The sequence below is a fragment of the Columba livia genome, chromosome 1 (genome assembly GCF_036013475.1).
Source record: "Columba livia isolate bColLiv1 breed racing homer chromosome 1, bColLiv1.pat.W.v2, whole genome shotgun sequence".
NCBI classification, from domain to species: Eukaryota; Metazoa; Chordata; class Aves; order Columbiformes; family Columbidae; genus Columba; species Columba livia.
The window spans coordinates 1,166,092-1,177,379 of record NC_088602.1 but is presented as its reverse complement, the minus strand read 5'-3'; the positions used below and the strand labels follow the sequence as shown (position 1 = coordinate 1,177,379).

The 11,288-nt window shown below is 57.3% G+C and overlaps 2 protein-coding genes and 1 long non-coding RNA gene across 4 annotated transcripts; 1 reads left to right on the top strand and 2 right to left on the bottom strand.

Moving 5' to 3' along the window:
* Window positions 1-89: 89 nt before the first annotated feature.
* IL18BP (interleukin 18 binding protein) lies at window positions 90-2,137 on the top strand. Its single transcript, XM_065049725.1, is given in 6 exon segments — window positions 90-175; window positions 781-849; window positions 1,016-1,081; window positions 1,427-1,536; window positions 1,538-1,557; window positions 1,695-2,137. Coding segments are annotated over 6 exon segments (474 nt in total). The 5' UTR covers window positions 90-153; the 3' UTR covers window positions 1,882-2,137.
* A 1,242-nt stretch (window positions 2,138-3,379) lies between these two features.
* ART1 (ADP-ribosyltransferase 1) lies at window positions 3,380-5,214 on the bottom strand. Its single transcript, XM_065049726.1, has 4 exons — window positions 5,104-5,214; window positions 3,981-4,836; window positions 3,621-3,659; window positions 3,380-3,516 (listed from the first exon to the last, which is right to left on the bottom strand). Exons 2-4 carry the CDS (start codon window positions 4,765-4,767, stop codon window positions 3,434-3,436), a joined length of 909 nt encoding a protein of 302 aa, XP_064905798.1. The 5' UTR covers window positions 4,768-4,836; window positions 5,104-5,214; the 3' UTR covers window positions 3,380-3,433.
* Window positions 5,215-6,185: 971 nt separating this feature from the next.
* LOC135578298 (uncharacterized) lies at window positions 6,186-10,140 on the bottom strand. 2 transcript variants are annotated; one of them, XR_010469779.1, is made up of 3 exons: window positions 9,496-10,140; window positions 7,050-7,217; window positions 6,186-6,478 (listed from the first exon to the last, which is right to left on the bottom strand). It is a non-coding gene; the product is annotated as an uncharacterized LOC135578298 (long non-coding RNA). The 2 variants fall into 2 exon arrangements; XR_010469780.1 differs by having other exon boundaries at window positions 7,050-7,107; window positions 9,496-10,137.
* Between the last annotated feature and the right edge of the window lie 1,148 nt (window positions 10,141-11,288).

The window sequence follows — 11,288 nt, the reverse complement described above, 5'->3', positions numbered from 1 at the left end:
GACACTGGGCACGTCCCGGGGGATCAAGGGACACGGGACCCACAGACACTCAGGGGCCGGGGCGGGGCCAGGGGGCGGGGCCCGGTGAGTCACGACGCTCCCGCCCCCTCGGGCCGCCCCATAAAGCGCCGCCGGCCCGAGTGTCGCCGCACCATGGCTGCACCGCGTCTCGCCCGTACGGTCACCCAGGGACCGGGGTGGGGGGACCCGGCTCTCCGGGGAGGGAGGGGGTCGGGGCAGCCTTGGGGGGCACCAGCTGGGACTTTTGGGGGACCCTGGGCAGGGGCTCGGGGGATGCTGGGGAGGGGATGCTGGGGGGGACAGTCCTGGGTCCGGGGATGCTGGGGGGCAGAACCATCCCAGGCTGGGGAGTGGAAAGTCCTGGACTTGGGGGTGCTGGGGGGTCAGGACCATCCCAGGCTTGGGGGAAACTGGGGCGGGGAGGGTACAGTTCTGAATTCAGGGGATGCTGAAGGGGACAGTCTCAGCTTTGGTGGATGTTGGGGAAATGGGACCATCCCCGGCTTGGGGGACGCTGGGAGGACGCTGAGGGGACAGTCCTGGGCTCGGGGGATGTTGAATGGGACAGTCCCAGGTTTGGGGGATGCTGGGGGGACAGGACCATCCCAGGCTGGGGGATGCTGAGGGTCCAGTCCCAGGCTTGGGAGGATGCTGGGGGGGGACAGTCCTGGGTTCCAGGGATGCTGGGGGGATGGGACCGTTCCAGTCTCGGGAGAGCATCCCGCTGTGCCCAGCGCTGAGCCCCATCGCTGCCCACAGGACACCCAGGAGCTGCTGCCCGAGTCCTCCTGCCCCTGCTCTGCTGGGCTCTGGTGTCCCCGCACACGGGTAAGTGGGGGCTGCTGGGGGCAGTGGGGCAGGACCAGCTCCCCATGATGAGCTGTGCCCCGTCACCTCTGTGGGACCCTGCTCTGCTGCCCACCCCAGAGATGTGGGGTCTCAGGGGAGGGGGCAGCACTTGTCCCCCCCACCTCACCCCACTCTGCTGCTCCAGGTGCCATGGCCCTGCAGCCCCCCCACATCACCGTCCTGCGGCTGTCAGCAGAGCCCCCCCGCCTGGGTGAGTGACCCCCAGGGCATTGCAAAGGTGGCCTGGGGATGTGGGGGGGCTGCAGTGGCACCCCCAGCCAGGGGGAGGCACGGGAAGGGGGCAGCACCTGCAGATGTACGGGGTGCATCTTTCACCCACAAGCCAAGATTTTGGGGTGTGGGTGAGATGGGGGAACATCCCTTGGCCTGGGGGCAGCACCGGGGACTCTGGCAGCCCTTGTGGATGTACAGGGTGCATCCTCCACCCACAAGCCAAGATTTTGGGGTGCTGGTGAGATGGGGGAACATCCCCTGGCCTGGAGGTGGTACCGGGGACTCTGGCAGCCCCTGAGACCCCTGGTCCCCTCGGCTTCAGGCGAGAAGGTGACGGTGTCGTGTGAGGCGGTGAGCGACCTCCCCGAGTTCACGCTGCTCTACTGGCTGGGGAACGGCTCCTTCGTGGAGAAGCTGCACTGGGACGGGGCCCGTGAGCGAGGGGACGGTGCTGTGAGTACAGGGTTGGGGGGCTCCAGGGTGCAGCGGGGCTGGCAGCCCCCGCCGGGGGCAGGGACCCCGGGTCCCCCAGCCCAGGGCTTGTGGTGGAGCTGGGGGTGGGCACTGACGGGTCCCCGCTGGGTCCGCAGGGAGGAGCCGCGGGGCTCGGGGGTGACCCTGCTCCGCGACCTGCACTTCAGCTCCTTCAGCACCCAGTACCTGCGCACCAACTACACCTGCGTGGTGCTCAGCCCCCTCGGCATGGACACCAAGGCGGTGCGGTGGGTGCCCCCGGCACCGGCCCCCAGCTCTGCCACGAGCGGGGGACTGGGCTGAGACCGGGAAGCAACTCGTGACTCATGCAAGTCCCGGCTCGTGTGGCCCTGCGCTGCGGCGTGGGGCCGTGATGCCTCCATGGAGGCCCATCTCTGTGTCTCACCATGGGGTCCGCATGGCCCCATGTGTGCTGGCCCCGCTGTGCTTGGGGCTCCTGACACCACAAGCTGAGCCGGGAGCGCTGCCCCTGTTGGCCCCAGGACCTGCCCCCAGCCGGCTGTGGGACCCCAGGGTTTATTAAAGCACATGAAGTCTGCCCGGTGTCACCCACCTCCTGGGGATGGAACTGCCCCCAGATGCAGAGGGCACCCGTGTGGTGGGGATGGAGGGAGAGGAGGGGGCTCTGGTGCCCACGGAGGGCAGGATCCCTCCCTGACCCCCTCCCTGTCTGGTGAGGGGCGGCAGAGCCACTGCAGCCCTGGTCCTGTCCCGGGGACACCTGGTCCATGGTTGTGCCCTGTCCTGGAGGGGGGTGAGGAGGAGCCCTGGGGTGCAGGGACCCTGGAGAGCTGGGTCCATCTTGTCCTCTTCTGCAACCGAGGGAGTCAGGCCTGACCCCAGTGCAGTGCTGCTGACCCCCACGTGCTGCTCCATGGCGCAGCCCCCTGCTTGGCTTGTCCTTGGGGTGCTTGGCAACCAATGGTAGGACAAGGGGCAACGGGTGCAAACTGGAACACAGGAGGTTCCACTTAAATGTGAGGAGAAACTTGTTCCCGGTGAGGGTGGCAGAGCCTGGCCCAGGCTGCCCAGGGGGTTGTGGAGTCTCCTTCTCTGCAGACATTCCAACCCGCCTGGACACCTTCCTGTGTAACCTCATCTGGGTGTTCCTGCTCCATGGGGGGATTGCACTGGATGAGCTTGCCAGGGCCCTTCCAGCCCCTGACATTCTGGGGTTCTGTGATTCTGCTGGGGGGGCTGTGACCCCCTTCCCAGGCCACAGGCAGCCATGGGACAGGCAGGGGAACAAATGGCAGGAGGAGAACCCCCCCCAGACCCTTTAAGCAGGACTGGGGCAAGGGCATTGCTCTGCAAGATGCTTTGGATGTGGGAAGGCTGGCAATGTGCAGGGGGGCTGGAGGAGACCCCAGCTGCAGCCCTCCAGCCGAGGGAGCCATAGAAGCCCCCAGAGACACCGCGCTCCCACAGCGAGTCTTTAGTCCTCTGGGGGCCAGGGAAAGGGGAGTGCTGGACAGGGACACCCCGAAAAGCAGCCCTGCTTTTCGGGGTATCCCCCCGGTCCCCATCAGCCCCCAGCCCTGGGACGGCCCCTCACAGACCCCCCACTCAACTGCATCCCAAAGCCTCCGTCTTGGTGCTGCCAAATGCCTCATCCAGTCCCTGCCCGTGTCCTGGGGCTGCCGGCGCGTCCCGGGGCTGGTGGCACCGTGGCAGGGCTGAGTTGCCTGTGGGCGGCCACCGCGCTGGACCCCGCAGAGGTTCCCGTGTCCCCAGCCCCTCCTGCTGTCCCGTCCTGTCCCTCTGTGTCCATGAAGCTGGTGGCTCCTGACTCCTTGTCCTCACCGTGGGGCAGTGGCAGCGGTGGCGTCGTGGCTCAGGGACCCCCAGCAGCTGCCAGGGCCGTGGCTGCCAGGAGGAGCCCCCAGAGATGTGGGGGGTCCCTGGGGATGCTCCAGCCTGAGGGTGCAAGACAGGGGGAGTCAGGGACAGCCGGGGGGCTGAGGAACGGGGGACCTGGTCGGGGTCACCCTCCCCGTCTGCAGTGGGGGCTCTCAGCTCACCTGTGCTGAAGACGCACGGCCGGCTCCGGCATCTCTTCTCTGCCAAGAAAACCAGCTCTGTCTGCACGGCTGCTGCACCGTGCAGCTCCTCACCCCGAGCAGCTGTGCGTGCTGTGCCGGGCAGTGCGGTGCCATGTTGTGCCATGCCAAGCCTCACCATACTGTGCCATGCTGTGCTGTGCCGTGCTTTGCTGCCAAAGCTCCCCATTGCAAGCATGCACACCCGAGGCCAAGATCACCCCCATTGCCCTCCCCACCATCGCTCTTTCCCGGCAGAGCTGGTAGGATGAGGCTGCCCCCCACGCCTCCCCATCCTCTGCACTCCAGTGGCAGCGAGGGACCGTCCCTCGGGGACGTCACCTTTCACGAACTCGCAGTTGTAGGTGCTGTTTGCAGCCTGGGAGCGGAGCTGGATGAGGGCTCTGCTCCCGTTGCGGGTGACACTGGTGACCTCAAAGCTCTCGAAGGGTGGGATGAGGACCTCCTCCTCCTCGGGGAAGGAGGAGAAGTCCCTGATGGGGACGCCATAGCAGGTCTCCATGGAGAAGAAGGTGTCCTGGCCGAAGTTCTGGGTGCTCTCGTACCTGAGGGAGGCGGAGGTGAAGTGGCCGAAGCGGATGGACTGCCAGCTGCGGGCGGTGAAGCGGATGCCCTGGACACCTCGGTAGACGCGGTGGCATTGGTGGTGCCGGGTGTCCCGCAGGGAGCGCAGGGCCTCGGTCAGCAGGAAATGCAGCACCTTGAAGTGGAAGTTGCGCAGGTATTCCCCACGGGAGCGCCCGGCCTCGCGCACGGCCACATTGAACGCCCGGTACAGGGGGCCCTGCTGGGTGTATGCCAGGAAGGCGATGGCGTGCTCCGGCCGCAGCGTCGACGTCTGGGGGACGCGGCCCCGCCGGTTCCGCCATTCGGCAGCAGCGATGGTCCAGGCATTGGCGTAGATGCTGTTGTTGGTGAACTCGGTGCGGTTGAGCTCCTGCAGCTCCTCCTCCATCATGCGGCCGCAGCCCCGGTACTGGTCGTCGAAGGAGTTGGGGGCCATGTCCAGTGCCACCTCCTTGATAGGGCTGAGGTCTCGCCGGTGCAGGGGGCTGCCGGCAGTCAATGTCCCGGCCAGCAGCGCCAAGCCCAGCACCAGATACTCCATGGTGAGCAGAGCCACCCCACGGGACGTCACCAGCTGCCACAGGGAAGCTGCTGGTTCCTCTGCGAGCGGCTGGGGAGGTGGGGGATTGAGAGCAGGGTCAGTTCAGGGAGGGCGGTGGGGCCGGGGGGGTTCGAAAAGCAGCACCCTGGGCTCAGGGAACGCACACGGAGTTTCATCCCCAGCACAGCTCCCGGTGCCGGCCAAGACCCCCAACCCCGTTACTTGCATTAAACCCTGAAAACACGCAAGTGTCCCTGGCCCCGGCATCCCGCAGGTCTGTGGTGTCCTCCCACCCACGAAATGAACCCCCCCAGGAACCCCAGCAAGAAGCGTTACCTGTGCCCTGCGGTGGGTGTGGGGTCGGGGTGCTGCTCCCCAGCCCCTCGGCACCCAGCCCCTCGGCACCCACCCGCTGCTGGCAGGAGAGGCGAGAAGCGGCTGCTCTTTCTTTTTATAGCAGCCTCAGCCGGGATCACTCGGGCCCAGATCCAGCCCCCACCTCCATCCTCATGGTTATTTTTACTGTCCCCCGCCCGGAGCACACAGAGCAGCCGCTGCCCCCTCTTACCTTGCAGCGCAGTGCGGCGGGCGTTGGGCACCACTGAAAATGACTCCAAGCAAATGATAAGCTTAAAGCAACTTTAATTTGCAATGGAAAATGAAACCAAGCGACAGACCAAAACCAAAGGGCAGAAACCCCTGGAAGTTGAAGTAGTTTGTGTAATTCAAGATCAGTCGGCGCTCCGAGAACATATTTAAGAAAGTGCTGGTTCGATGTACCAGTTGAGGATGTTGTTATGATATGATGGCACAGGAATGATGATCCACATGCACATGCTCTAAAGAGAAGCTTCTCTCCCTCAAGGGTGCTGTTCTGGGTCAGTCGGGACAGGGTTAATCCCCACCGGAAGCTGGGGGGACAACACAGCCAGGACAGATGACCCAAAACTACCCAAAGGGACATTCAACACCATATAGCATCATTCTCAGTTTAGAGTTGGGGGGTGGCTGGGGGGGTTGAACTTGCTCACTTGCTGCTGGGGAGTCATGGTGGGACTGGGCGCTCTTTAGTTTTCTGGGGCCGTGCAGTTCAGTGCTATTGTCTTTCAAGCATGAGCTGCTGTCTGGGACAGGACAATGTGTTACTTATTCCAATTTGTATACCCTGTGTCTTATGTTGAGTACAAGGAATGACTGAAAAAAAGCTTTAATCGTGTCATGGCTGTGCAATTATTAAACAAAGAGGGGGGAGATGTGGCAGTATTCTGACATTGTGCCTGTGAGAAACTACAAGAGTTGACAGCGTGAGAACAAGTGGTGGAAAATTACAAGCAGCAAGGACTGTATGCTAATCGATACGTCAAGGACAGAGGGATTGATGCTAATTGATACATCAAGGACAGGGGAGTAACTTGTGATAGACCAAAAAACGGTTTTATGGCAGCAACTTGGGTGGGAACACAAAATATATCACTTATGTAATGACTTAGCAAAGAAGCAAATGCTTGAGCAAGCATCATAGCAAGTATAAATGCAAGCCTGAATTTATAATAAATGTTACCTTTGCACCTAAAAAAGTGAGTCTGTGTCTCATTTGCTACAGGAGGTGATGCTGGAGAACTACCAGATGGTCGCCTCGCTGGGTGAGGACTCTCTGGTGATGTTGGGCTGGGGTTGAGCTGGAATTCACCTCTTTAGCTGAGCTGGAGCCCTTGAATGGGAAAATCCAGCTGTCTCCATAGCTGCCCAAGTGGTTGTGACTACAGGTTTGACCCTGCCAGGCAGCCTCCTGTGGAGAACGGTCCTGGGAGAGGGGATGGGGTGCGATGGGATGGGGTAGAATAGCCCCTCTCAGTGGGAAGGGACCTACAATGCCCATCTAGTCCAACTGTGTGACACTTTGGGGCTGACCACAAGTGGCAGCGTGTTGTTACGGGCATTGTCCAAATATCTCTCAAGCAGGGACAGGCTTGGGACATCGACTGCCTCTCCAGGCAGCCTGTTCCAGGGTTTGAACCCCCCCTCAGTACAGAAATGCTTCCTCACATCCAGTCTAAACCTCCCAGGCGCAGCTTTGAGCTGTTCCCAGGTGTCCTGTCTGCAGGAGAGTGGCCGAGGTGACGGGGGCGAGGCGAGAGGAGGCTGTAGGTGCAGGGACAGGGGCAACAAATTCACAGCCTGGCAGGGGCAGGAGAGAGGAATGGGATGCCCAGGGGGGTTGTGGAGTCTCCTTCTCCAGAGACATTCAAAACCCGCCTGGTCACATTCCTGTGTGGCCTCACCTGGGTGTTCCTGCTCCGGCGTGGAGGTTGCACTGGATGAGCTTTTGATGATCTCCTCCTGTAACCCAGAATCTCACATTCAAGCCACAACTGAATACAATATCGTTTCAAATTTTCTGTTATCAGAGGATTCACCCACAAAGTTACTCTAATGTGTAAGGATGCATCCTAAGGGAGAAGAAGGTGGTACTTCAGTAGCAGAACCAGTTCCCATTTTATAACTATGTCCCCAAACAAAGTTATTTTGATACCAGATATAAATATGCAAACTAAAATACCGAGCTCAGATGGGCAAACCAAAGACCAAGTTCAAGTATGCAAATAGATCACAGTTACACTCATTCTAGACAATATCTCAACTTTAACATTGCACCTTTGAGCCACTCACTGCTCAGCAGGTGGAGGCACCGCTGGGTCTTCTGACAAAACAGGTCAGTGCGGCTGGAGCCCCATCGGCACCCGCCCCCGCTGCCCTAGCAAGCTGGTCTGGGCAAGGCTTTGATTAGCGTCTCATCTGGGGCGCTGCAACTGCTATCCCAAAAACAGGGTTCTTTACCTACTGTGCACACAAAAGAGCCAAGTTTAGTACACCGAGATGAGACACAGCCTATCACAGAGCTGCACAAGGCTGAATGCTGGAATAAAGCTAGCATGCTAGAAAGAAAAATAACAGCTATCACACACAAAATCTTATCAGCACATTCATGCAGTGAAGAAATAAATTGCTCATCATGGTCTTCTGTATCATCACAAAATGTACTTTTTCGGTCCATGGATTCTTGTGATTTAGCAGTCTGTGAACTTTCTGTACCATATAATAGGCAAAGACTTAATGAAACTGTAATATGTTTAAACAGATACCTACAGAGAAAATATGTTAATAACGAAAAGCATCTCGCAGACTGTCCTGAAAGTTTCCTGTGACCTGTGTGTTATCAGTTAATTCTCTCTCAGCTTGTTGAAGTTCAAACTGTTCCACCTGTGAAACTGTCTGTAATGATCTAATGATCTCTTGCAGAGATTTATTTTGTCCTGCTCTTCTCACTTTAAAAACAACATTATTTGCAACAAAGTGTTATACTTCAAGGTTCTGTTCTCCGGCCACTTTTGCCAATCATCCAACTTACACAGAGGCCACCACTGATCACAATATTTCACAAGATCCTCTTTCCTCATATTTCCAAGTGCTTTCCTGTGTTTTAAAACACATCCTAATACTGATTCCTTAGGAACATGACTGAAAACAGATGTTCCCGACCCCATCTCATAAGTAAAAACCACGAGAAGAGCGGGGGAGGAGGAAGCACGGAACAGCTCACAGTGAGAGCAGGAGACGGGGGGAGAAAGCTAACAGCACACTTACACAAACAATACCACCAAGAAACAACTGTAATGAAATGAATAATTCACGCTTCTTCCACGAATAAACAGCATTTAATCCAATTCCTTAACAGTATTCCTTAAACATGTGTTCATTAAAGCATAAGCAATACAGCGCTGGGTGCGCGGGGGATTCGCTCCACCCAACACGCACACCTTCTAACAATAAGAAGTGTGCTTAAATACATTAAGGTGTTACATATTCATAATAACCCCAGGAACGCCTCTACATATTCATAACCTTTCCCCGCTTCTTATTAAAATGAGTCTCAGATACCCATTTCCATAGTCTCCTCCCTGACCCTCCCCTGTTGCGCCTGCACAGTGTCACTTGGTGGTTTTGAGGAGGGGTCTTTGGGGGTCTTTGGATGAAGGCTCCTTCAGCTTTGTCACAGTGAACTTTGTACCTTTGGCTCTTTATGATGAACTGGCTGGAACCCAAACTGCCAAGTCGACCGAAACCAGACTGGCGCCCCCTTTTTGCTGTAACTCTTGGTTGTCTTGTCTCCTCAAGGTTACAGCTGGTGCTGTAAAACTTCTGATCTTGGCATTCGATGAGGTTCTGTTTTTTCTTAACATACTTGGTTACATAGGGCTCTAAACTAGGCATTCATCATGTGGCTTAAAGTGTTAGTTTGTTAGTAGGCACTCATTATGTGGTCGGTTAACCCTTAAATGTTTATTTCCCTCTATCAATATAATATCATAAACAAGTTTCACAACTTTTTATATAGAACTTAACCGCCTTTTCCTTTTTCCAGGTTCAGAGCCCGTGCCTCATTTGGTTATCTCTGCAAACATTAAACATCTCAGCATAAATCACAACTGCACTTCTCACAGTAACAACAACCAATAAAACAATTAACTCACATTCCTGACAAGCTGCTGGATTTTTATAACGGCAACACTCGGAAGCACATAACGTGCTGTAAAACTCGCAGAGAGAGCTTATGTACAGAGGAAGCAGCTTGTCCCATTACTAACACAATCCTGCCACTCACTCATTCGACGCGGGCTGCTGCCCCTGTTACACCCAGGGATTGCGTGGCCACGAAGATTTACTCACCAGCCGGATTGTGTGGTTGCCACCACACACACTGCTCAATGAGGAGCCCACAGGGATCAGACATGCACACGGGGCACCGTTTGCGGCGATGAGAACGATTCGCACAGACAGAAACAGGTGCACAGACACAGTTCTTTTCAGCAGCGAGAGCAGAGCTGAGCCAGGCTGAACTGAGTTTTATTAACAGTTCTCCATTTATAGGTTTACAGATATGGGGCTGGACCAAGAGGTTAGACAGGATGTGGATTTTTTCCAAAAATATTATTCCACAGGCCCAGACCCAACACTCACTGTGGCAGAATGCAAACCCCACTCTCTCCCCCTCCCTCCTTCGATATGGAAGGAGTAGGCACATCTCCCTCTCTCTCTGCTGTTTGAGGCCAACAGCTTCTTTTGTTTGGCCCCAGAACCCCTGGCCAGGGCCATTAGGAGAAGGGAGTGCCGCGGCACCAGTGAGCCGCTGGGCACCTGCGACCAGTGTGGGGGATGTTTGGAGGCTTCAGGGGCACCTACAGCCAGTGTGGGGGTGCAGAGAACCTTCTAGAATGCCTACAGTCACATCTGATCAGCCAATATAAAAACGGGATTCTCGTCGAGACTCCGCCCATTGTCATGGGTCTCCCGGAGCACGAGCAAGATGCTGCCAACAAGAGCCCCCATCCCAAGGATGGAGACTGCGCTTCCCTCGCTGCCACGGATGTGAGTAAAACTTCTCGCAGGATTGCGAGTGTATTTATACTCTCCGTGCACATATGCACATGTAACTTTCTGTGCTCAATATGAGCACGTGTAAAATTAATCCTCGCAGAATCGTGGGTGTATTTTCCTTCCGTGCACATTTGCACGTGTAACTTTCCATGCTCAATACAAGCACGTGTATAAATTATTTCTTCGCACAATCATGAGTGTATTTTCCTCCCGTGCTTCCACATAAGCACATGTAACATTCTGTGCACATTTGCATGTGTACGTAAATTAGCCCTCTCAGGATTGCGAGTGTACTATAAATTTACCCTCGCGGAATCGCGAGTTTACACTTTCCGTATTCACTACGAATACGTGTATCTCTTTAACAATAATCCCACACCTTGTTTAGGCAAGAGTGTACTTCTCCGGGACTCAGGGACGGCTCCAGCATTGTTTTGGGTGAAGCCACGTGCATGCACTCTGTGGACCGCCTGTTGTATTAGTTGCTGCCCTTTAATAATTTTCCTCAGCTGATATCCGAACCTTCATTTAAGTCACTTTGGAGTGTTAAAACCCTGTTTTTCACCGGTTTAATAAAAGTTGTCTTGGACCCTGTTGTCCCTTAAACTAACCTCGGGGTACCTCCGTGACACTCACGCAGCATATATACGGGGGCAGTGTCCCAACCGGCCCCGGCGCAGGTAGGGGCGGCGGGCGGCGGGCCCGCGGCACGGGGATGGGCGCTGCTGGCCCGCGGGGTCCCGGCGGAGGGGACTCGGCCCCGACAGCCTCTCCCGTGCTCTCCCCTCCGCCGGCCGCCCCCCAGCCCTGCCGGACCCCCCCGCACTCCCCTTAGGGCCCGGCTCCTCCCGGCGCTCCGGCCTTTCCCCGGCTCGCCCCGTGGCCCCCGTGCAACGCGGACACGCTGCTCCGTGTCCCAGCCGCCCGGGCCCCCCTGCATCCGGCCCTGGCGGCCCCGGCGCTGGGAAGGGCTGGGCTGGGGCCGGGCCGGGTGCTCAGACCCCCGGAACACCCCGCACATCTTCGTGCTGCCCCTGGGGGGCACTGGAGCAAGATTTGGGTACTCACAAAATTCCAGAACTCCT